At 44.7% G+C, this 26,816-nt stretch overlaps 1 protein-coding gene across 1 annotated transcript; it reads left to right on the top strand.

The window, feature by feature from the left end:
* The first annotated feature begins 207 nt into the window (after positions 1–207).
* LOC114156932 (butyrophilin subfamily 1 member A1-like) lies at positions 208–26,128 on the top strand. The gene is made up of 6 exons (XM_028037562.1): positions 208–369; positions 20,398–20,748; positions 20,834–21,047; positions 23,365–23,429; positions 23,736–23,852; positions 24,162–26,128. Exons 1-6 carry the CDS (start codon positions 324–326, stop codon positions 24,782–24,784), a joined length of 1,416 nt encoding a protein of 471 aa, XP_027893363.1. The 5' UTR covers positions 208–323; the 3' UTR covers positions 24,785–26,128.
* The last annotated feature ends 688 nt before the right edge of the window (positions 26,129–26,816 follow it).

The following is a 26,816-nucleotide window of genomic DNA, read 5'->3' as shown; positions in this document are numbered from 1 at the left end:
TAAATGTGTTCATGGTTCAGATACTCGACAAAGAGGGTTGAGACTAAATCACTATCATCTGTACTGCTTGATGTCAGTACAGACAAATCCAGTGAAAGTTTGAGAACAACATGTGAGCATGAGTCATATTTCTCTTCAACACTTCACAAATCTTCAACACACCTCTGTCACAAGCAACGCCCACAAGAGGGAGAGATTTTCTGAATGAAGTTTGTTCAGATTCAAGTCAGATGTTGTCTTGAAAGCGTCTTTAGGGCTGCCTACAGATGTGGAAAGCTTTAGTTAAACTTGAGGGTTTTTTCTCATGAAAGCAGAGAATAGTGATGTATTTTTGTCTTTACTTTGTCCTGGGACTGCTCTCTTCAACAGGTATGTGTAGAAGAAAGTTTGAAGTTATTTCCTCTGGATTTCATCTTAATGAGTTACAAATGTACCTAAACATGTTGAATGTGTTGTGGAACGCAGTAGACAGGCAAAAATGCCATTTAAAGTGAGATTTTATTTCACTGGAACTATTGAAAGTTTTTAAAGTGGAGAAAGTTTTATAGATTCTTGTTACATTCTGTGATTCAGTATAAACAGTTAAAGTGCAGCTGCTCCAATTTGTTTCTTTTAAACAAATATCAGTTTAAACAAGTTTAAATTGAATATGAAGTGAGGTTTAGGTTTGCTTGACGTGTTGAGTCATTGTGTGGAATGCTTTTATTTAATGTTACACTGATCCACGTCAGACGTGTCAAGAAAACTGGTATGAGGTTTGAGATCTATCCAGGTACACACAGAAAAAGGTGCATGAAAGCCTGAAGGAAATAAAGCAATCTTGTGTTTTGATTTATAATGATTGAGTGTTTTGATAATGATTAAGTTGAACATGGATGAATACAATAGGTAAAATGACTGTATGTAAGTAATCACTGAATGATTCACTGAATGATTCTGAAGTGTACGAATCATGATCTGTAATAACATGACAACAATGAAATGATTAAGGTTTGATGATTTATAATAAGTGAAAGAGGTGATTAATGCTTATGATTAATGCTTAATGGAAATCAGCACATAGTTTTTAATATTTGACTGTGTTTAAAAGTTAATCAGAGGAAAGCACATAGGTTTTAATGTTGAAAAGAAAAAGGGAAAAAGCAGAAGGGGAACTTGTGAGTTCCTGCTGTCGCAAGCAGTTCTGAACAGATGGCCAGATGCACAGGATGGGTGGGGCGGTATGGTTGGCTAAGAACAACGCTGAGGAAAGGACGGTACTTTCCATCCCAGCCAGCAGACAGGAGGGGCCGAAACCACGTAAACTAACACTCCCCATACACATATATGGCAGAGAACTGTATATAAGCAGACGGAAAAGGAGAAGTTCTTGTTCTTTGTCTGCGGCACCGAAGTAGAGCTAACACGAAGAAGCAGATCAAGGAAACAACAGCAGACCACACCCTGAAGCCACGGGAAAAGCTGAAGCTTCGTGCCGCCAAAGGGAGACAAGTTCCAATCGTCCAACCCGGGTTTCTGATTCGATCGTCGGTCTTGCCTCAACCCAAACATTGCAACAGACTTGGAGAAAGGACAAAGGTCCCGTAGGGATAAAAGAGTTGGGTTTTCAAAACAATTGAACCCTCTCTACTTTGCTTCTATTCTAAAGAGGATTTTCCACACAAAGGACAAAGATTCAGACCAAGGTTTTCGGACGTTCCTGTTGCTAAAGATCCACCACCAACTGGGTATGAGTTGAACTCGCTTCCTAAAAAGCTATCTCAGAATCTGTGACATAGGTTAGGGAAAGAGACAGGAGGGTATGATTATACATGTTGATCTTATTACACTGCTCTTGACTTGTATACAATTGATTATTGATTTGTATGTCACATATCCCTGCTTAAGCTTGCTTAATAAATTCTTACTCTAAAATTCTAATGAGGTTGGTGGACATTGGAATTAATTGAGTCATTTAATCATTTTTTAGTTCTTTTAATAAAGGTAAAACTAAGGTACATGGTTCTAGTAAAGAGGAGGCTTCATAATTTCCTTTGGCGAGAGTAAAATAATGACCCAGGGACTTACATCCAAGTCACTAAATTTAATCTAGCCGGTTCCAAGAGCAAGTTATATTTTAGAAAGCGAGCTACCGTTAACAGGAGTGGTTATTGGAATTACGCAGCTGTGAGGGCTACTCAGCTGACTGTTTCTTAACTGAAAAGGGTCGTAACTTCTGGATTGGAGGTAGTTAGAGCTAGACGAATCGCTTTCGACACCAGTTTAAATAGATTATCTCTTATAGATCTCTTTTAGGGTAATACCCAGGTCTTAGAGATTTTCCGGACCTGTTAGACAGAGAACTGGTCAGTAGTCAGCCCCGGAGGGTTGTGATGAAGTGGGCGGGGCTAGCTATTGCAGGATAACGGACATGGCGCCCAACGTGGGGCGGAGCCAAGTAGGCGGGCCCTAATAAACCAAGTCAGTAAAAACAGAAGTGTGATTCTGAATAGCTCACTTGGATGGTTAACTCTGAGGGAACAGAGTTAACGGTGACTGATAAGGCCGTCAGTCACAACCCTTGCAGTAACTGTATAGCATGCAGGTGAGGGAAAGCTTCTACTGAGGATAAGTGATAGTATCCAGACAGTGAAGCCAGTAGCCAACACAGCCTGGACCCATCCCTACTCAAGAGCGCAAAGAGAGGCTTTGGGGGATAGGCAACTCGAAGACAAAGACAACTATGAATGAAGAAGAAAGGGGGGAACTGGATCCCCTGCAAGAGCCAGCAAAGGGACAAGAGGCAAGCAACATCAGCCGGGATGGAGAGAGTCATCAATCCCATCTTTCCCAATCCACATTATCACAATTGCCTGTATCGTTGATATTACTCGGTGATGGATTGGATTCCTGGATTGAGGTAATTAGGAGGGTTTTCTTTGAATCTCACTACACCATCAAAGAGGACATGGCACGGAACTTAATGAAGTACCTGGTGCAGACTCGGATATACTTTTGCACACAGCTTAAACATGGTCACCGACTAGGAGTTGTTAAATGCCCGGTAAAGGTAACCAAGAAATCGGAGATCAGAGAATGGCTGGAATGGTTCGCTGAACTCCTTGAAAGATGGACGATTGGTGAGCTGCGGATGGTCTACAGCCCCTCCGAGAAATATGACAGCCTGGTGAAGACAGCTACATTGGAAGCGGGCATCGAAGGGATCCTGGTGAACCCTCTCGCCAGTGGGGTGCGCAAATACAAAGAATATGCCGAGGTTCTGCAGAGACTTTCGGCCTTCAAAGAGACCCGAGGAAAAGAGCAGGCCCCAGACAAAGCGGAATCGGAGGTGGCTGAAGCCCCCTCTCAACTGCCCAGCAGAGCCACAACACCGACTAACCAGCCGAAGCAAGATCAGCAGGACCTGATAGACCTGACGGAAGGCGATGACGATATCCCAGCTCGACCGGGAGCATCGAGGAACGACGAGATCCCCTCTGAGCAGTCAGAAGAGGAAAATCACGAAGGATCGCTCATTGACGGTTTCGCTGAGGAACAGTTGGAGCAAGCGGCCAGGGATTGGTCCCCTCGACGGGGTCAGGAGTTCGGGTTTCATCCCCGAGTCCACAGCATGGAAAGGAGGCAGCTACTGCCACCCACGACTCCAGCGGGCAGCAGCTCCGACGAGGACGGGGAGGAATCGGATGAGGAGCTATGGGACCCCGGCCGCCCCAAGAAAAAGACCCAGAAATCGGATGTATGGAGGATGGCCCGAGAGCTGGCCAAAATACCATCAGAAACCATCAGCATAAGGCTGCAATCCGGGCTCATAATTTATCAGTTTATTGGAGGAATATGGGACCTTGAAGGTGACGGACTGATTGTGTTCACCAATGACAAATACAAGATCCACAATCGAAAGTTCCGACGCAGCCTTAAAAACCAGGCTGGGAAATATTACAAAAAGGATTCAAAGGTGTTGGAAGCTTCCTGTAGAGTAAAAACTAAAGGAGACGTGGTGATAATGAAGGGATACAGTCTCCCTTACGGTGCCGTAATCCTGGTCCCAATTGATGTTTACAAGAAAGGAGAGAGTCTGGAGGAGTATCGGAAGAAGATGTGGCACGGACTCGAAAGGGGCCTGGTGACTGCCAGCAATGAAAGTATGAGAAGGGTGATGGTGAGCGTGCAGGGACTAAGATCGGCAGATTTGCCAGGAGACACCGCCAGGGCGGTCACAGAGAACGGAGTGGTGAACATAGCCAAGACCAACAGTCATTTCTTTGTGTTCAAAGAGGTGGTGGTGGTGGTTGACCCCCGTATGCATCGACTCCGTACGGAGCAAGGTGTACGAATGGCAACTGAAATGGAGGAGCAATGCCGCATCAGCCACCCAGCAAAGGAGATCAAGAAATATCCCTTAAAAATACCCCAGAGTGGAGTTTCAAACACCACCCAGACCGGCACGGCCAAAGTTATGGAGCCACTCAGGATAAGGTTAAGGGAAGCACCAGTCGGGCCAGAGTCCCAGGCCGCAAGATATGTCAAAGAATTCTCATTCGAGGGAAGCAGCAGTGAACTGAGGCAACCCAACACGGGCAGAGTCAAGAATGAGCAGACGGTCCAGAGAGAAGTAGGACCGATGAAACCAGCCAAGATTCAACCGCTAAACTCCCCCAGGAGGGAACCTCTTAGACAACAACAGTATGAGGACATCAGCGACTCGGAGGAAGGAGAAGAGCAACAGGAGATCGAACATTCCGAAGAAGAAGAAGAAGAGAGTGATCACGGCAGCATCTTCTCCGACCCAAAGCAACCACCGACAGGGCATAAGACACTCCGAACAGGACAGCACCGAGGAAAGAAGAAAGAAATAGAAACCTTTGACATCGAGGGTTCTTCTGAGAAACTGGCGAGAGACGTGACCTGGGGCCCCGTACAAGCTAAAGACGGACGGCGTACGTATGTACCAGAGGTCGGTCAGACAGAGTACCAGATTCCAGCAGGATGGGCCAGCAGGCTGGGAGACAAGGTGCTGCTCGAGGTAGAAGCGACAGTCGGAGAGTGGGCTAACATCCTGATGACACCATCCTGCTCTACCCTGACAGCACACTATTCCCTGACCACCAACTTCAGGAACGCATACATGGGAATTATGTATGATGTGATGCTGCGACGACTGAAGAAAGCGGCCTACAAGTACTCCAGGGAGACTCGACAGAAGCTGGACGAGGTGTCGGCTGATGAAGAAGAGCCGCAGGCGACGTCTTCAGAGCCAGGGCCACAGATCCCGCGGGAACCACAAGGAGTGTCAGCCCAGCCACCGGCCACTACTACCGGACAAGATGCATACGCAGAACTAAAGAATCTAAGGCTGGTAATTCGGAGTAAAAACGCAGACGAAAATAATGAGGAGTATCTGAAAGATGTCTGGCCAACTGTGCTATCTACCACCAACCACGAAGGAGCCAAAAAGTTGTGGCTGACCAGCGTGACTGCGGACCCGATGGTTGGAACAGAGTCAGCACAGACCAACTATGAGAGATTAGTGTTGGAGGACATGGACGACGAAGAGTCCCAGGTGAAGAGGGCTAGAGGACGGCTGGACAAAGGAAGCCGGTTGGAACCGCTTTGGCACACACTAAAGCAAACCGTTTCTCCCGCGAGGTATGTGAAGGTACTGCGTGAGGTGACAAAGGGACGAAGAGGAGAGATTGTGTTTGTGAAACTACCAGTGAGAAGCACAACCGTGGCCCAGATGGATGTGGCAGTGCAGGGATTTGACCTGGAGCAGCAGTACTACGAGGACAAAAGGAAGAAGGAGGCTAGCCAACCAACCAAGCCACCTGGAAGGGTCAACATCAGACAGCCGTCCAACTTCCAGAACAGGCCGTTCCCGCAGGGCACACAGCCATCCAACTTCCAGGGCCGGCCGTTTCAACAGGGAGCACCACCATCCAATTTCCAAAACCGGCCGTTCCAGCAGAAACCACCAGGACCAAAAGGAAGACCGACCAACCCGCCGGCTTCACAAAATCAGCCAGGGAAAGGTCAGTTCCTGACGGATGAGGAATATAGGAAATTGAGCCCAGAACAAAGGACGGCCCTCCGTGAGTCCCGTAAAGCCGGGGCCGGAGGGTCACCAAAGTAATGGCGTCCAGGTCGCGGGTCATTTTAGAAAATGCCTACTGGGAAGGGGACGAAATCTACGCCAAAGTGGAGGGAGTACCCTACCTGGTGGACACCGGAGCAGAGGTGTCTATGACCCGCAAAGACCTAGAAACAGCAGGACACCTGAAGGTTCAGTTTGCTAATGGAAAAATAGAAGAAATGCCATACGGGACATGGAAAGGAGTAGTGTGGGTGAAAGGTCCTTACAATCTACTCACAGTAAAAGACTTAGATGAACTCAGTAAAAAGAAAGGCACACATCGCCGACTAGAGCGAAGGCTGACGAGCTTGAAAGCAAGGTTGGTGAAAGTCGGCCCGACCCAAACCGGATCCGGGCAGCAGGACTGGTACAAACCGATTGACATACCGACGGTGACAGAACAGAAGATCGCAGAGAGTGACTTCTCCCCGGCTGGGAAAGAGAAGCTGCGTGAGATCATCGTTACAGCGCAAGTGGCACGGTTCAAGAACGATTGTGGGGATTTGGGTCCAAAGGTTGTTCATCACATCGAAGGTGGGGTTCATCCACCTGTTCGGCAGTACCCGCTGAATCCGGGAGCAGTCGAGGAGATGGACAAGATAGTGAAGGAGCTGAGCGCCCTGGAAATCATCAGAGAGGAGCTCAACCCGATCACCAACAGCCCCATCCAGGCGGTGAAGAAACCTGAATCGGCTGGAGGGGGTTGGAGACCAGTTATCAACTTCAAGGCCCTGAATCGGAGAACAATAGCAAACCGAGCCAGTCTAATCAATCCCCAAGGAGCGCTGAAAACTCTTCGAGTCAAGAAGTTCAAGTCATGCATCGACCTAGCAAATGGATTTTTCTCTCTACGCCTCGCCAGACAATCGCAAGGTAAAACTGCGTTCACCCACAAAGGTAAGAGCTATGTGTGGCAAAGGTTACCCCAGGGATACAAGAACTCCCCAAACGTGTTCCAGTCAGCAGTGATGGAAGTACTGGGGGACGTAGGTGCAACTGTGTACATTGATGATGTCTTTATTGCTGATGACACAGAAGAAGAACACCTACAAAGACTACAAAAAGTGGTAGAAAACCTCACCAAGGCAGGCTTGAAGCTAAACCTCAAGAAATGTCAATTTGGACAGTTCCAAGTGAATTATCTGGGTTTCCAAGTCACGTCGGACTTGGGACTCTCAGACGGGTACAGAGAAAAGCTGACGAACATTCAACCACCTCAGTCAGAGAATGACTTACAGAAAATATTAGGACTATGCAACTACGTCCGGGACCACGTACCCAATTATCAGAAGTATGCCAAGCCTTTGTACAAATGCCTGAGAAAGAGTGAGGAGGACGAAAAGGACGGAAAAAGACCCTGGGTTTGGACAGCAGCGAATCAACAGAACCTGGAAGACTTGAGAAAAGCCATTCAAGCAGCTGTGAGACTGGAGCCAAGAAGTTTGTCAGAAAGACTGGTGGCAGAAATCAGCTGTGAAAATGACGATGCCATGATCAAAGTGAGTAATGAAAATGGAGGCTTGGTTACCCTGTGGAGTTACACCCTGACTTCTGTTGAGAGGAAATATCCGCAGGAGGAGAAAGAGCTAGCGGTGTTAGCTCGTTACTGGGGTGTGCTGAAGGATCTAGCACAAGGACAACCAGTTAAAGTCATCACACAGAGCCAAGTTCATAAGTATCTAAGAAAAGGTACCGTGGAAAGTACTAAAGCAACTAACACACGGTGGGGAAGATGGGAAGACATCCTGCTGGACCCGGAGCTTGAGATTGGGCCAGCACAACCCACCAGTAAGAAGAAACCGCCAGAGACATCTGAGAAGCCAAAACAACCGGAATGGACAATCTACACCGATGGATCCAGAAAGGGGTCCGACCAGTCGGCATACTGGGGATTTATTCTGAAGCAGGACGGCAAGGAAAAATGCCGTCAGAAAGGAAAAGCTCCCGGTAGTGCTCAAGCCGGAGAAGTAACGGCCGTACTGGAAGGATTGCTGGAGCTGGTGAAAAGGAAAATCAAGAATGCCAGGTTAGTAACCGACAGCTACTACTGCGCTCAAGCCCTTAGAGAAGACTTGGCCATTTGGGAAGAAAATGGTTTCGAGACAGCGAAGGGCAAGCCAGTGGCACACAGAGACTTGTGGAAAAAGATTGCTGAGCTAAAACTACAACTGGAAATAGATGTTGAGCATCAAAAAGCACACACGCATGAGGGAGCTCATTGGCGTGGGAATGATGAAGTGGACTGTTATGTCCAGCAAAGAAAGATCGTCTTTGTCGGTACCGAGAAGTGGGACAGCACTCCCAGAGGACGGGAGGTCCCAGAAGAGTACGTGGTTGAGGTCGTGCGGAGCGTGCATGAGGCCCTTGGACATGCAGGCGTACGACCTACCCGTAAGGAACTGGAGGAGCAGGATCTTTGGATCCCAGTGAAACAAGTCCAACGCGTGCTAAGGGACTGTGAGGTATGTGGACAATACAACGCAGGTCGCCGAGGGCAGCGGATGGAGGGGTTATCCATCAAAAGCACGGTCCCCTGGGGTTCAGTCTGCATGGATGTTGCAGGCCCCATGGGGATAACAGGAAGAAGAGGTGAGAAGTACCTCTTAGTGCTGGTGGATTCTATGTCGGGGTTTGTAACTACAAAAGCAGCCAGGAAAGCAAACGGCAATAGTGTTGTCGGCATGCTGGAACAAGTATGCAGTGCCCTGGGAATCCCGAAAGAGCTGCGCACGGATAATGGGACTCATTTCCGTAATTCACAGGTTGACCAATGGTGCCAGAAGTTTGGAGTAATGCGAGTTTACTCTCCACCCTATACCCCACAAGCTAACGGAGTGGTGGAACGAGCCATAGGGTTAGTAAAAAGCTGGATAGCTAAAAATGCTAACACCAACAGTTGGAGCACACAGGCGGTGGAAATAGGGCAGGCCCTGAACGACAGAAGCAGAGCCGAGAGGCCCGCCCCTGCAATGGAGCTCAACCAACGGCCGTTCACCACGAAGGAAGTGGGGCGGAGCTCCAGCGACAAAAAGGAGAAGCTGACGCCCAGAGTGCCATTCCGAGAGGGACAGCGCGTGTGGGTCAAAGCAAGGGAGCAACCTGTAAATGCAGCAGTAAAACCCAAGTTTGAGACCACTGACATCGTCAAGCAAGTACTGGATAGGAACACAGTATTGCTGAAAAGAAAAGGGATTCAAGGAGTTGAGCAGCTCAAGCCAGTTCCTGACTAAAGTGAAACAGAAGCCGGTGAAATGGCCAGTGAATCATGTACCATTCCACCCTATATCGGACTGGCCACCGTGAAAGGGGTGGTTATAATTAGAAGAACACCTTCAGGGATTTGGGCAGGACGAGCCCTGAAGAAATTGGATTGGGCTAAAAAGGGAGTCCTGTCGGAGGAGCGAGAGATGCTGATATGGGCAAGAGCTAAAAGTCGCTGTCCGGTTTGTTTAGTAAACAACCCACTCCCCATCACCTGGGAGGGACCGGGCCGTGAAAAACCCAGGAAACAAGGAGCCACCGCAGAGATACTACAACATCTCCGCGTCTCTCCGGTTACGGTTTTGAACAACACCATCTGTGGGAACTGCCGGGTAGGTTACCTGCCCCGACTTCAGTTGGATACCCAATGGAGCTGGCAGAATGAAGAACCAAAAAGCTGTTATTGCGTCTGGGATGGGGACGATCTCCATCACTGTTCTACTTGCGAAGACCAGCTGGGGAGAGGAGAACTGACTTTGACAGGTCAGGCTGAGGGATGGCAGGTGACGAGGTTTTACAGCTCGCTGCGATATTACAGAACATATGGACAAGTACAACCAAATCACGGGAGCCCCATACCAATAATATTACCAGGACCTTCAGCTCCCCCAAACACCCCAGAAGAAGCGGATCCATGGGTGTGGAGGAGAGAAGAAGGGCCCCATGATGTCCTGTGGGATTCTGTTCATGCTGCCTGGCCGTATGAAGCTGCCGGAACATCCCTGTCATTTCCACCATTGAACACCAGCCACTCCCCTGTGATCTTCCGGGTACATCGTCCTCACGCGTACCAACCATCAGCTGAGGGGCTAAGTGCACTCCCAGATGACACCAGGGACCAAGCTGTTAATGGAGGTTGGACAGGCCCCTGGGAGCTGACCACATGGGCACATTTGATTTTGGAAGTCATCAATGACTGCACAATTCCTGTGGTGGATTTACCGGACGTGCCAAGGGAAGATGGGGTACGCTGCTCAGATATGTATTACTACACCACTGAGGTGGACGGGTGGGGCAGCAATGCGGTAAGACCTAAGGAAAAGTCTTGCCTGTACTGGATAACAGCGGAGTCCCAGTTTCGGGATGGAGTGTTGCAACACCCGGGAGGCGTGGCCCACAGAGCGGGTACGCCCTCCGATCCTAGCACCTCCTGCCAGATTCAGCTGTCAGTGCGCATGATCACCGTCCCCTTTAAAGGAATCTACTCCGTCGGAGCAGCCATCAAAGTGGTGCCAGACGAGCAGAATTACGCCACCGTGTCCTACACCGAACCGGAGCCTCCTCAGAAGAAACCCAAGACCCACGCCTGGCAGAAGCTCGCTTCAGCATTTCCATGGAGGAAGAAGAACCAAGACTAACGGATAAACCGGAAGGGGGAAAACGAGTCGTCAAGTCCCAACGTCAGTCAAAACCCACAAGACGGACAGGTACAAAGGTTTTTGTAACTAAAATGTTCAAAGTAGGGGCTGGAGTCTCGTCGGGACTATCAGATAAAGGTCCGTTCCTGAGACTCCCTACTACCTCTATTCTCCTGGATATGCCAAGAGAAGATTTCACTCCTTCCAATCCGCTCACCGAAGCATATTTTCTCAAGTACCTCATATATCTTCGACCCACTGATTTTCAGAACACCAAACAGGTGGGGGAAAGTGAAGAGTACACGTCACCCCCTCCAACGAAGCCACATTTATTCATCCCCACCGCACCGCCTGCTTGGCAAGGACGAGGGTCCAATAACACGGTCCATTATGCATCAATTTCACCTATGAGCCCAAGATCTCTGCCATGAACTTTTAATACAGTGTATCACAGGGTACAGGGGATCGAACTACGGATAAGGTGGGGTCCCCATTACCTTGAACCACTGCAAGGACTGTATTGTGAAATTTCACTTAATGACATGATTATTTGGACCACATCACCAAGTATGGCAAAAACCATAGTAAAGAGGGAAATGAATCCAGAATGTTATATATTTAATAACACCAGGCTTCCATTGAAATTGGAAATAGACAGGGTCTACCCCAATCCGCCACACCAGAGGATTTCTACCCCGTCAACCTGGGGGTACCGCACCAGACTAACTTTACATGGGCAACCTTTGTACACCTACATCTCAGTACCCGCCCCAATAGGGTACAATCACGAATCTTGGTATGACCAGGCGTTGAAAAACGGCACCGCCCAAGGCCCGTTTCCTCGGCCGCACTATTGGAGGGTGTTCCACTGGAAGTGGGTGTGGAGGGGGTTGGAGCCCGACTTACCCTACCCCTCTCCTATATTTACAGCCTTGCAACACAGAAGAGCCACCAGACGCGTTGCGAAGGACCCTGCTAACCAAGGCCGTATCAAGGCTTTAAGAAAAATTTGCACAAAGCCTGATACACCGGATCCCAGAGAATCACTAATCTGGCCAGAATGGATGCTATCGGCATGAGGCGCAAGCCTACAGACCAGGGTTGTCTGGACTCAACATCGGATTCGGACAGCTCTACTGACACTGACGACGACTCGGACACCTCTAGCGAACCTCTGCTACGGAAAACGACTACGATAACAGGAAAATCCCTTTGCCTGAAAGGGCTGCTGACGCTTCTTGCTTTGCTATTTGCTGCTGCTATTCTCGCTACGATCTTCTACTTTATCGGAGTTGGACCGTGGTACCTTACGCATACAAAGGTCACTTATGGACATTCCAAGTACGCCACTTTCAACTGCTGGAATACAAGCACCACGGCTATTTTTGTGCCATGGGACAACGAAACTTCTGCCCAGAATCGAACCGGATTATTCGCCAAAGACAACGGCAAAAAGTATGTGGAAAGCCGAGCCTACAAAGTGAACGACTCCTCCCTAGACGACCTCCTGAATCGGACCTGGGAGATCTACGCCTATGACTTCCTCGAGACCGGAGCGCTCTGCTGGATACGGGTTCTACAGCGCAAGGAGCGACGGACCGTGAGATGCAACTGGATTCATCCGGATCGAGGCTTTCCACAATGGCATTGCAATATGGCCTGTCGGTCGCTACTACTTTTACCGGAACAGGAATACTGGGATACCGAAGTTATATACCCGGCCCCGCACAGGTCCTCAGGCTGTCGAACCTGGCTCCCACGAGGGGAGTTTTGGGGAGACTATCACCTAAATTGCAGAGAAGATGCCAACATCACAGAGCGAGAGCGGATCAACAGAACCTCCCGAAACGACTTTCGCGACTGGGTCACGAGGCCCCCCCCCAACAACAGTTTAGCTAATATTACGGCTTTCCTGATTCGGCAAGGTCCTACACGGTTTATGTACCAATCTGACCAACAACATTGTTATAGGCACCACTTTAGGTGGTTGAATGCCTGCCTCTGGAATAAGTTCGTCAAATGCAGGGGCCAAAATTACATTGTAACAGCTGTAGAAGAATACTGGACGGATTTATGGCACTCTGTACGCACAGTACGTACAGAAATTGAAGTTTGGCTGAATAACACATTCCCATGGACATATATAGCAACGGACCAAACGTTCTTTGTGGGAGACTTCCCAGAGGGAGCGGTTCGCTCTCCTGCTGGGTTACAGGAGCTACACATTGCCAACTTGCGTACCCAACGCCTTCCAACTCCTGAGGATCTTCTGAACGCTCCTAAGGATGATTTTGCAAAGATTGATAAGTGTGTCGCCAAGAGGATCTTTGACAGCCTCAACGATACTTATTGGAGGAAAACCCTATCTTCACCGCGATGTGACCTCTTACAAGAAAGCCCTACTTTATTTTCCGTATGGAAGTATCACTGCCCCGATCCCGACACCTTTCCTACCGCTAAATGGGCTCTACAAGCCTGCTATGAGGATTATTATCGAGATTGCGATTGGGAATGGTGGGGACTCCAACAGGAAGAACTTCAAGCCTGGGTTATACCATGTCTCAGTGAATCCACCAATTATTGGATCAAGTACCAGTACCTCGCCACAGTTTATTCTAAGGACCGCGCGATTTGGCCTGGAATTTTTTGGAGACCTGAAAACTACGTCAACCCGAGACCCTGGCGCATGACTTGTAAAAACAACACACGACATGTCTTTGAATGTGTCATCAGTTTGGCCAGAAGACCCTGCCACGAGGTCCAAGGTTGGGAAAGCTACTGCAACCAACATTATGCCGATGAGTATGACACTCACTCTTCTGAAGTTACTTGGCGCAAAATCAATGGTACTTGGCGGAGGGCTATAGTGAGCGGAAAGACCTGCACCGATGCAATTCTGGGATACCATCTCCAGAAGCGCAAGAGCATTCTGGGTCTCCCAGTTCCGTTCATCCCAAATCCCCTGGTGGCCATCGCCGAAGGACATGCTTTCCGCAAGAATCTGTGTGATGGGCACACAGACCCAGGGTTTGATTGGGTTGGGCCTAACCTTTTGTATTCCAATCTCACCTGCCAAATCTCTAAGGAAATTTGGGAAAAATGTGGAAAAGGATCTGACCAACATGAATGTTATTGGTTCGAGACTTTGGGCTCAGCTATCGTGACCACCCTTACCGACGTCGTGGAAGGCGTTGCTAACGTTGTAGAGGGAGGCCTCCACATCGTCGGACAGTGGCTGCTAGATGCTCTGAGCCTGCTGTGGCCATACATCTTGGGCCTACTGGGCGTGGCCGTGGCTTTAATCGTTGGCAAAATTGTCTTGGAGGTGTGGCTGAAAGCACTATGTCATTGCGAAAAGAGGGGGTACCAACCCCTCCCCCCGAAGGAGGAGCCTGCTTCTGCATAAAAGAGAGCTGCCGTGTGCCTGCGAGCCATTCAATCCTCGCTGCAGTTGCCGACAGCACCGGAACCAAACGAACCACCATCGGACATCATGGAATCTAACTCTTCAACCAACACATCAAACCCCAACTCACTTTTTGCTCCAATTCAAGTGAGTACCCTTGAGCACTTAGGGGTTACCCTGGCCTGGGTACTCTACTGCCACACTGGTTCCTGGCCCAGGGGACATCCTATGAGGATCTTCGTTGCGCTACAAGGATATGTCAAGCTTATCCTACGACCCATCATCCTCCAGAAATGGGGGTTAGCTTCATCCCTCTTTGCTTGTTACCTGATGGGCCGTACCCGCATCAACTGGCGCAGGGGCGTTGTGGTCTGCCTATGGCTCGTCACCGACACCACAGCCCTGATACTGGAGTTGGTCGTTGGGGGTCGTCAAGCCACTCGAACCGCCCCACTTAAGATCCTCACAGCTATTCTAGAAGGGCTCTTCGCAGTATCTATCCTCGTCTACTTAGCGCGCCAAGCCTTGTCCATCAAAGGTCGGGGCAGGCGCATATGGCTGCAAAAGTGGATAGTTCTGGCTCTCTGGGCAACGGTTTGGGGGATCTTGGTGGTCCTCTACTGGCTTCAGGAAACCTCAGACCTAGCCATCGTTGTATGGATGATGACCTATGCTGCAATATTCCATGATTCCGCTCATGTCTATGATAGGGGCGAACCAGCTCCAGATCATGACATTCCGGTTCCTGTGATTAATTCTCCCTGGCTGGCAGCCCAAGCAGGCACACGAGCTTAAACCAGCTACACTCTCCGCTTTCGCTTTTGCATATTTGTTGTGTTATTGTTAATCCGAAACCCCTAATCGTGAAGTTACCTAGGTTGCTGTTTCTTCTCAGGCACCAACCTGCTGTGTGGGATGTGGGATCGCCGCAGAGTCCTATGGATTCATATGGGTTGCATCGTCCTCCCGCTGGTGTCACCGTTGCGTGAGCAGCCGTATCACCGATGTAACGGCAATTCTCTGCGCCACAGGGCAAGGAGATTTGCCTTACATAGCGGCCTCCACATCTCGATCCCTGGAACGGGTGCACAAAATAGTGTGGACCTCTGCCTTTGGCCAAGAAGACGACGACCTTATAACATCTCCAATGCACACGGGACTCCTGCTGCCCGTGATCCAGAAATTATGGGAGCACCAGCTTACTCGACAATGCCTGCCAACTCTACACCTTCTCGATGGACGAGTTGTGGCAGTGGGCGAGTACCTTCCACCAGCGTGTCCCGTGTCGCCGGATATGTTTATCGATGTCGGATGCCAAACCAGCAGTGCGACTCACAGAAAAGGTACCCAAACTGAGATTCTCAGTTCATCTCACCAAGCATGCCAGACAGAAGACACCCTCTTCGTGTCATCTCCTTCACCGGATCCGCCTTCAACCGATATGGATTTTCAGGATCTGCTGACTGAGTTGGAGGGATTCTGTGACAACCCACCGACACTGCCAGACTCTGAGATGGATCTGTCTTCGCTTCTGCAATTTTCCCTGGAGGACATTAGCCCTCCCGGATCAGCAGGATCTCCACTTCCTCCACAGTTGGACGCCGAGTGCTGGATTTCTCCGCCGTCCAATCTGACGGAGTATGAGGTTGTGGATACCTGGACACCATCATCATCTCCGGTTGCCTGCTACGAACAGGACATCTTGACTGCTGATTGCGGTGATGGACTTGACCTCTTTTGACCTCGGACTTTGTGTTTTCTGCGATGCACCGTCCGATCTCAAGGAGGGGGTGTCAAGAAAACTGGTATGAGGTTTGAGATCTATCCAGGTACACACAGAAAAAGGTGCATGAAAGCCTGAAGGAAATAAAGCAATCTTGTGTTTTGATTTATAATGATTGAGTGTTTTGATAATGATTAAGTTGAACATGGATGAATACAATAGGTAAAATGACTGTATGTAAGTAATCACTGAATGATTCACTGAATGATTCTGAAGTGTACGAATCATGATCTGTAATAACATGACAACAATGAAATGATTAAGGTTTGATGATTTATAATAAGTGAAAGAGGTGATTAATGCTTATGATTAATGCTTAATGGAAATCAGCACATAGTTTTTAATATTTGACTGTGTTTAAAAGTTAATCAGAGGAAAGCACATAGGTTTTAATGTTGAAAAGAAAAAGGGAAAAAGCAGAAGGGGAACTTGTGAGTTCCTGCTGTCGCAAGCAGTTCTGAACAGATGGCCAGATGCACAGGATGGGTGGGGCGGTATGGTTGGCTAAGAACAACGCTGAGGAAAGGACGGTACTTTCCATCCCAGCCAGCAGACAGGAGGGGCCGAAACCACGTAAACTAACACTCCCCATACACATATATGGCAGAGAACTGTATATAAGCAGACGGAAAAGGAGAAGTTCTTGTTCTTTGTCTGCGGCACCGAAGTAGAGCTAACACGAAGAAGCAGATCAAGGAAACAACAGCAGACCACACCCTGAAGCCACGGGAAAAGCTGAAGCTTCGTGCCGCCAAAGGGAGACAAGTTCCAATCGTCCAACCCGGGTTTCTGATTCGATCGTCGGTCTTGCCTCAACCCAAACATTGCAACAGACTTGGAGAAAGGACAAAGGTCCCGTAGGGATAAAAGAGTTGGGTTTTCAAAACAATTGAACCCTCTCTACTTTGCTTCTATTCTAAAGAGGATTTTCCACACAAAGGACAAAGATTCAGACCAAGGTTTTCGGACGTTCCTGTTGCTAAAGATCCACCACCAACTGGGTATGAGTTGAACTCGCTTCCTAAAAAGCTATCTCAGAATCTGTGACATAGGTTAGGGAAAGAGACAGGAGGGTATGATTATACATGTTGATCTTATTACACTGCTCTTGACTTGTATACAATTGATTATTGATTTGTATGTCACATATCCCTGCTTAAGCTTGCTTAATAAATTCTTACTCTAAAATTCTAATGAGGTTGGTGGACATTGGAATTAATTGAGTCATTTAATCATTTTTTAGTTCTTTTAATAAAGGTAAAACTAAGGTACATGGTTCTAGTAAAGAGGAGGCTTCATAATTTCCTTTGGCGAGAGTAAAATAATGACCCAGGGACTTACATCCAAGTCACTAAATTTAATCTAGCCGGTTCCAAGAGCAAGTTATATTTTAGAAAGCGAGCTACCGTTAACAGGAGTGGTTATTGGAATTACGCAGCTGTGAGGGCTACTCAGCTGACTGTTTCTTAACTGAAAAGGGTCGTAACTTCTGGATTGGAGGTAGTTAGAGCTAGACGAATCGCTTTCGACACCAGTTTAAATAGATTATCTCTTATAGATCTCTTTTAGGGTAATACCCAGGTCTTAGAGATTTTCCGGACCTGTTAGACAGAGAACTGGTCAGTAGTCAGCCCCGGAGGGTTGTGATGAAGTGGGCGGGGCTAGCTATTGCAGGATAACGGACAGACGGGATTTCCAACTTTCGTTAACTGATCTGCTTTGGCTCCAACATTCAGGCTCAAGTTCAACACTTTTGTTTACTTTAATTATCTCTCTGTCCCATTTGCTCGTAATAATGGTTTGTTCAGTGGTATCTGGTGTCAGACAGGGTTACAGAAGCAGGTGTTGATACGTGATTTTGAAATGTAACAAAGGATAACAGAGCCTTGTGGCAGAGACTCATTGCTGCTTGAAATATTGTGAAATATTTTCTCTTTTAAAAATTATCTTGAGGTTGTTTAGAAGTGCAGCTGCTGCCTTTTAGCAAGAGGGATCCAGGATTTCCAGTCTGGGGTTTTCATGCATGGAGTTTGCAGGCAGTCATGGGTTCCCCCTGGGTGTGCTGGCTTCCTCCATTCCTCCATTAATCCAAAAACATGACTGTTAGACTAGTTGGGTCCTCTAAATTAACGCTGAGATAAAGGAGAATGTAAATTACCATTTATTGTGTGTGGGTGTGGGTGTGTGTATGGATGGGTCCGTGCCTCTGGGTGTGTGTGCACGTGTGTGGCCCTGTGACGGACTGACCTTATTTCTTGAGTGCACCCAACCTTTTGGCCAATGATTGCTGGAGAAAGACACCAAACACAGCAACCCTGCAAAGATAAAGCATTCTAACTTTGCAGGGCCCAGCCAACTCACAGAACAGACTTAATGCAAAACATTACAATAGTTTCCAGAATAACCTTTTAATTTGTACTTCTGGCTGTGTTGTGCCTTGTAATGCATGATATGCTACAGTTCCTGAGCATGCTCAGTGTGGAGAGAGATAGAGATGTATTATTGGTAGTTTGTACTGGTGGTGGTAGAAAGCCTACTCATGCTCTCTCTTGTAAACAGAGAGAGCATGAATGACGTCTGTGTTGTGTCTTAACACGGTAATAAAACTGACGACAGTTTATTTTTGACAGTCTGGAAGATTTATTTGCTTGATCCATTCAAGTTGCCGGGTTGTGCAACTGAACCAGTATTCCTGACTCTCAACAAGGTCCCACCTAACCTAACCTCAGTGCTGATGTAAATCAGAGACGTGAGCTCTAAAGTCTGTAACACACAGACATAAAAACATTTTCTGAACCACATTCATTGTTGATGATGTTTCAACAGGAACTTCTGGTATTGAGGGGAAGAGTATGGCAAAGCTTGAAGTAGAAAGAAGCAGCTATTTGCAGACTAGTGTGTTTGGGCTTGTGGTTGTCACTCTGATGAAGACCACAAGCTGAAACATGTTGGTCTGCAAATAAAGCTGGTTTTTAGTTTTAGTAACTTCAGGTGCTGCTGGAGATTTCCCTTCAGCAGTTCTTTGACCCTCTCTGCTCACCAAAAATGGCCAAAACATTTTTGGATTTCAAGTTCCTGTTTCCTGTCTGGTCATAAACTGTGTGGACTGTTCTGATGTACATTATACAGCACATTATTTGAGGTTAAGCATCACAACTGAAGGGAATTTCAGATATATTGCATGACTACTGCAATATATATATTTTGAATAAATATTAAACTATATGTGTATTATTTTCTTCTCAAACAGTATTAAGTATTCTGTGGTTTTATTGCACAGAAATCTGTTAGATTTACAACTCAATGATTAATGTAAACTCAAGAGCCTGCTGTCTGTTAAGTTGATGTATGAATTGGAATAGAACAGAAATTCTCTAGTTGTCCCACAATGGGAACATTTCTGTACAACAGAACCAACGTGACAGGAAATCAGCACAAAAAGATTCATACAAAGATATACATATACAAACACATGACAATAAAAATACTGGTACAGCAAGGACAAGATTTGAACATAAATATTATATAGCTATGAAAAGTAGTACATCCCAGTCCAACATAATGAGCAACTCAGTAGATTAATTTAATTTTATTGCACAAAGTCTGCATGTCAACTAATTAAATCAACATTCCTTTCATATCTGTAGTGATTTTAATGACCCTGAAACGTCAACAACTACGGGAATTTCCCTTCACATTCAATTCCACTGCAGAATGCAGCCAAGACTTTGAACATGACATTTGTTCATGATCATAACATTATTTCCTGAGTACATCTGTTTCAAAGTTGCACAACATTCAGAATCTTACGGTTATATCTTGTAAATAGAGAGAGCATGATTCACGTCTGCGTTGCGTCTTAAGAAGGTACTGAAACTGACAGTTTATTTTTGACAGTCTGGAAGATTTATTTGCTTGATCCAGTTGCCAGGCTGTGCATGTGAACCGTACCTTTAGGAGTGGAAAAGTTTAATCTGCTTGTAATGTGACCACACCTTGAAAGAGCTGCAAACCTGCTGGTTTTATCTTGTGCACGCACAAGTTATTGTTTTTACTTTGTCCGAGCAAGTTGTCTGAATCATGGGGCAAATATGTCTGCTTCTTCTCACTTGATGGGAGTGTCTTCTGTGCAAAAGAGTGGGTCAGGTTCAGAGGGCTCTGAGGAAAGTATAGGATTGCAGAATCACGTGAAGAATGGGGAAGTATCTGCAGCGTTTCGTCAGAAACCTGGTTGCCTTTGCTTTAAGAGTCAAATCAGTTTTTGTGATTAAAACTGAAAATCTCTAAGAACTGGGGGCAAGAGTTTTAAAAGGAGAGAAAATATTTTTCTGTCATTTTGTCATAATTTACTAATAATCTACTACTTTTATTTTAACCTAAACAATATTTATTTCACACACACATCGTTTGTGAAATTAAAACTTTTATTGCATTTTACATCCTTAATCTTGTCTTGCAGGTTGTTTCTCTGCGAATCTTAACCCCCAGAAGGTCGTGGGCTTTGCAGGAGAGAATGCCATCCTGCCCTGCAGTTTGACAAACTCTGGCAGCGATGATTTGCCAACAGTGGAGTGGTCCAAGGAAGGCCTGAAGCCGAACGTGGTCTTCTTGTACCGCAATGGCTGTGAGACGTTTGAGATGAAGAACCTGGCCTTTGAGTTCAGGACGAGTCTCTTCATGAGAGAGGTGAAAAACGGGAACGTCTCGCTGAGGATCTCCAACGTGAAGCCGTCAGACGCCGGGATCTATCAGTGTCTGATCATCCAAAGGAACGGAAGCAGAGAGGCTACCGACGTGCAGCTGGTTGTTGGTATGACAGCTTCAGTTAGCCTTTTCTGGTAGGCTCAACATTTTCCAAATTAATACTAGATTTTAATGTTTGCTAATTTCCCCAGCTTTAGTGTCTGACCCAAGGCTTTCAGTGGATTCTGACCAGAACCAGAGAGTGACGGTGGCCTGTGAGGCGACCTGCTGGCTGCCGGCTCCGCTGATGGAGATTGTGGATGAAAAAGGGAAGAACATCACAGACACTGTGGAGATACGAAGAGCAGATCCCACTGAATGTTACACAGTGAGGCAAACGGCCATCGTGCAAAGTCATACAACCAGGTAACAGAACAAGTCTTCATGTTTTCTTCTGTTTCTGCCTTTTTACTCAACTCTGGGCAAGAAAGTCAGGATTTATTTTAGTTGGTTGGTCAGTGAACCAACCAACTATTCAATTATCTACCTGCTTACTGTTAAACATTACCAGCTACCTGCTTTTCTTTTCCTTACTTTCCAATGACCAGAACACAGAGCAAGATATTGCTTCACAACAGAGTTACTAATAGGGAGCAAAGATTAAATTGGGAATAAAACAAAGAAATAAGAAATAAATTAAAGTCAAGATTATTAGAATAGCACATTTCAGAAACAAGGCAGTTCACATTAAAAAGACAAAATACAGTAACCAATTATGGAACAACCAATAAACATTCGATTTTGTGAAATGCCATCATCAAAATCATCAACCAAATACACATCAAGTATCAATAATCAATATTCCATTTACTATGAATCAAAGGCCCCTCTAAACAGGTGGAGTTTTTAGCCTTGATTTAAAGAAAATCAGTGTTTTGGCTGTTTTGCAGTTTTCTGGAAGTTTCTTCCAGATTTGGGGTCCAAAGAAACTGAATGCTGCTTCTCCATGTTTGGTTCTGGTTCTGGGGATGCAAAGTAGACCAGAACCAGAAGATCTGAGAGGTCTGGAAGGTTGATAAAAATGGCTTTTAATGTATTTTGGTGACAAGTCAAATTTTAGAATGGAAATTATCTACCTGGTCAAGATGGAGCCGAGGAGGAAGAGTAGATTTGATGAAAAGTTTCAGCTGTGTGGTCCATAATTGTTGTAATTATGTAATGTGTCATTATGTAATGATGGCACCCTTTGAATTTTGTTGTCCTTGTGACAATGACAATAAAGATTTATCTTATCTTATCTTAATAACATCCGTTTTGCTATGTTATGTCCAGCATCACTTACAGACACTGGGAACAAGAGTCAAATTGAATTCATTATTTTCATCCAACCATGTTCCTGTTAGAAGTGATGAAGTCATGAACTAAAAGTCATTTTGCTGATATTATATTTAGCAGAGCCAGTTTAAGTGACTTGGTGGTAAATAATTCTTCAGATCGAGGTTGCTTTAGCCAGAGGAAAAAAATCTGAGGTTTGATTCTAGACCTCATTAACTTTTCTGACTTTTGTTCATTTTCTGTTGGTAAATCAGACAGAGATTCTCTTAAATCGCACCACCAGGGAACCAGATGCATTCTGGGGGAAGACCTGATTATCCGTGACAATGCAACTTTGTGTCACTACACTTTGTGATTGTCGTGTGTGAAAACCATTACAAATGGTTGAAGGAAACACACAATGATGCAATTCTGCCACCTGCTGACGTCCAATAGCAGCTGCAGCTGAAAGAGTGAAAATATTTCAAGATATTTTTTGTCATTTTATTGATTGACTCGGAAAATGAACCCCAAAAATTCAGCATCTCAGAACATAAGAATGTTGTGAAAAAGTTAACCATTAATGTCACACACTTCTCAGCTAATTAACTCAAATCAGGTCTTGAACCTCCAGAAAATGGTAATTGTCTCCTTCCACAGTAAGGGGAAAAGAATGGTGGCTTTTCACAGAATGATAAGATAAGATAAGATTTATTGTCATTGTCATCAACAGATTACAACGAGATTGAGATTTGCTCGACTCGAGTTAAGATGCAGGTTATGTGTATATACATAATATACAAAGATAAAGAAATGAATAGTACAAAATGAGAAATAAATAGACATCAGAAGATGGTTGCAGCGCCTGGAGGTGTCGCAACAGAATCTACATTTATAACAAAGTGGTGTCAAGAGCAGAAGTTCTTATGCCTCTGAATTTAGTGCCATGATTGCCATCGGGTAAAAATTGTTTTTTAGGCGATTTGTCCTGGGTTTTTTTGCTGTATCCAATGCTGTATCCAAGCATAGTTAAAGAAAGTTGAGTGGAAGAAAAAAGTGTGCACCAGAAACAGTGATGATTGCAGCCTTAAGAGTGTTAAATGTGTTAGGTGTTAGATCCTGAACATTTTATGAAAAAGGTGTAACAAATAAAGTTGTTGAGGGTTCAAATACTAACAAGCCTAAAATAAGTCAATATGGCCTTTCTGTGTCTGACCACTAGAGGGAGCTCAAAAGCAGTCATTAGGAATCTGCCAGAGTTTTAGAAATGTTGGGAGATTAATGTTATCATCTGTTTAATGTTCTTTAAATGGATAATAACAAGTGCAAGACAACGTGTTAGCAGGAGTGTTCATAATGACACAAAAACTATAGATAGAACTATTAGCATAAAAGATAAATATATTTAAACACTGATTTGTGTTAACAGGATTGTCTGCAGAGTCAAACAGCCGCAGACGAACCAGAGCAGAACTGCAGAAATCCTCCTTTCAGGTACAAAGCTGACTTCTCACTTTATGGTTTAACTAAATCTAATTAAAATGTTATATTTCATTATAGTCACACCGTTTAACTATTCTGTATTCTACATGTATCTTGTGGTCTAACATTTTATTGGAGAAAAAATTACCTTACTTTAAACAACATAAAATAAAATTCAAAACAGGCTAAAATGCTTTATACCAAAGATCATTCAGTGATGCTGGAACAAACTTAGGTTCCTCTTGCGAACGGATTTAATTGTTGATCAAATTTTTAGCAGTTCATATGAATGTTGATCTTTCCATATTGTTGTTTCAGCTCAGTGGATGAGGTCCAGGCCCTTCAAGCTCGCTGTCTTCTCTGTTGAAGTGATAGCTGTAGTTTGCTTTCTTGGACTTTGTGTCTGTGGCGTCTGGTCGGCATGTTCTAAATATGGTAAATCTGAACTTTATTCCATAAATTAAACAATCACATTTTAAAAGGAGATTGTTAATGCAGCAGTTGTTTGGGTAAAACAAGCAGAGCTGACATTACAACTGGAAACTCAAGATTTTAAATGTAGAATATGGTTTTTATTCCCAGGCTAATTAACGCCTTTTATAAGGAGATAAGATTTATCTCCTTTTATCTCCAATAAAAGAAGATTCCACGCCTATGAATAATTGTCATCAAAGGCATCTTAAACTAAGTTTGTTCTTTGAAAGTTGATGTGAATCCTGATTATTTTTGTTTTGGTCCCTATAGCTGAGCGGAAGCAGCAAACCCAAGGAATTTCATTGGATCATGAATTAACAGGAGTCGCCTGCGAAGGCACTCTCCTTCTAAACCCACCAAGTGAGACTGATGAGGTCGACAATACAGCAAACAGGATCATCGAGAATATGAAGAAAGAGTTGGCTGATCTCAAGTTAGAGAACAGCAAGAAAGACCAGGCTATCCTTAAACTGTTGGTGAAAAGCCAATCCATGCCTGCTGCTCCCAAAAACAACCAGCCAGGAAATTCCCCTGAGTTCTCACTGGATTACCCACAATTCTTCAGGTCTTCAGACCACAACTTGGAGAACAGAGAGGTTTTTGTAACAACACAAGACTTCTCAAAACTTCTAATCTCCCAAAACCAAAGTGGGAATCTCGGTCTTGGCCACACAAAACACAAAGTTGTCCGTAATCACAGCTGTCCAGCTGTGTTGATTTCAGCACCTGTGGTCCGAAGGGACGAGGAAACCGTTTCCCCTCCACAAATGGTTCTCTGCACCGACGCGCGTCCGAAAGCTCGGCTGCTTCAACGCAAACACTCTTTAGGGTTTCTTCCGTCTTTTCGTTCCAGAAACATTTACTTTCCTCTCCCTCGTTTATCAGAGCAGTGAAGAGCTTTTCAGCAAATAAGTCAAATATTTCTTAGTCAAAGTTTACCTCTAAAATGTAGTTCTTATGTTTTACAAGAGGATCAACTATGAATTCATAAGGACGACTTTGATACAGTAAATAGAATATATATTTTTGCTATGTGGTAGTTTATTGTAAGATAAATCACTATGCAGTCAAGAAGGGGGAATGCTGGAGTGGATTTTCCTGCTGAATTTCTAGAATTAGAATAAAATAGAAACAGAATAGAATAGAAATTCCTTCTTCCAGAGAGGCATTTCTGGTGCAATTGGAAATTAAAGCTGGTACATTCACACAAAAATAAGAATATAAAAATGCTTAAAAGTGGAATAAAGAATTCTTTCTTAATGCAATTTAGATTTTTACATTTTTAACATTTTCCTCTGTAGCTTTTTCTTCTAAAAAAAATCTCTGATAGATATCAGAGTTCATCGTAGTGAAGATGAAACAGATTTCTCTAAAGTTTGTTCCTGTTAAAAGATGAAGATTAGAAACGAACAAAGACGGTTTCTTAATTTAAATATTCCCTCTTATGCACAGAGGTGGTTTCTGTCCTGCTGCAAAGACTTTGAATGTGTGCAATAGTTTATCTCTAAATACATTGCTGTTTCATTGCTGGTTGGGTAATTTAATATTTAAAGTCTAACACTAGTTGGCTGGATGGAAATGTGAGAAATAATTTTTTTCTCAGGTTTTTAAAATGCTATGGAATGGATCAACTTTTTTTGTTGTTGTTGCATCCAGTTTCATGTTTTTGTGCTCCTCTTTTTACAGTGCACACTTTTATTTTTATTTTATTGTTTGAATTAAATATTGTTCTTTGGCAACATGTTCAGTTTCTACACTTTTGAACTCTGGGATGGTTTCTGGCATCTTCTATCTTTTTCTCTTCTCCTGTTTAATACTGTAGGTCTGCATGTTCATGTAAACTGCTGTACTTGATATATTTATTTTGTGTTAAGCAGGTATGTGCATTATTTCCTTTTGTATATCTTTAAGTTTTAGAATAATTTTCACAAATGTGTGTTCATTTATTCAGAATAAAATGTAAATTGTAATTATCAAAACTGTTTTATTGGGATATCATGTGGTAGACAACAACTTTGTGCTTGAATGTAAAATATATTTATTTTCCACCAGTGGAAAAGTGCAATGTCTTCATTATGAGCAGAATTAATCAAGCAGAGGGAAAACACAGATGAGAAAAAGAACTAATAATTAACCTTTGAAGAACTCGATCAGCAAATAGAAACTTATGAAATTATTGAAACCTGCAGGAATCTTATGATGAATAAGATATTTAATCAAATAAAACTGAAACTGTGCTTGTGAGTTTCTTTATGTTGCTGTTTTCTTTAAATATGTTCCTTGGAGCAGCTGCAGGAAGAGGCTCCTCCTGTGTTTGTATCTTTGTGAATCCTGAATGTTATACCTCAGGCTGAACTCATCGCCTCGGCGTTCACTGCGAGTCTTCTAGTCATCTGACATTTGGAAAGAGGAAACTGAATGTTGCTGTCATCTCCCTTTCAAACTATTTACCAATTGACTTGTTTTCACTGTCACTTCAGTTTTAACATGACCAGAATTATTCAACTAATTTAGTCTTAAGTGAAAATAACATGCTTTTTATCCCCAAAAATGTTTGTTTTTGTTCAACAGCAGATATATTTGACGTCAATAACAATTTGACTAAGCAGGAAAACAATAACAAGTTTCCCTCCAGGAATGCTAACCTCCCCAAAACGGCTAAAAGAGCTAAAGAAAATTTGAGGTTGGTCAAACCAGAAAGAAGAAACTCCAAATATCATTAAAATTACTAACATTTTTATTTTTAGGTTTTGTTATAGGTTCTTTTCTGCTGGTCTTTGTGTGTGACCTGATGTAGAGAAGACATTTTTATTCTCGATCCATCTCTGTTTCATTCCCCTCTGAATTGTACATTAAGGCCACTAGACACAGGAAAACAATTTAACATAACTTTACTTTCGTGACTAAATAAATAAGATGTAAATT

The sequence above is a fragment of the Xiphophorus couchianus genome, chromosome 14, assembly GCF_001444195.1.
Source record: "Xiphophorus couchianus chromosome 14, X_couchianus-1.0, whole genome shotgun sequence".
Classification (NCBI taxonomy): domain Eukaryota; kingdom Metazoa; phylum Chordata; class Actinopteri; order Cyprinodontiformes; family Poeciliidae; genus Xiphophorus; species Xiphophorus couchianus.
This window is presented reverse-complemented; position numbering and strand designations above follow the sequence as displayed.

Bases quoted from the DNA above. Each gene is read 5' to 3' on its own strand.
- LOC114156932 (XM_028037562.1), top strand. From the start codon at position 324: ATGTATTTTTGTCTTTACTTTGTCCTGGGACTGCTCTCTTCAACAG. The intron at 370-20,397 runs GTATGTGTAGAA...CTTGTCTTGCAG, and splicing joins GGGACTGCTCTCTTCAACAG to GTTGTTTCTCTGCGAATCTT. The intron at 20,749-20,833 runs GTATGACAGCTT...TAATTTCCCCAG, and splicing joins CGACGTGCAGCTGGTTGTTG to CTTTAGTGTCTGACCCAAGG.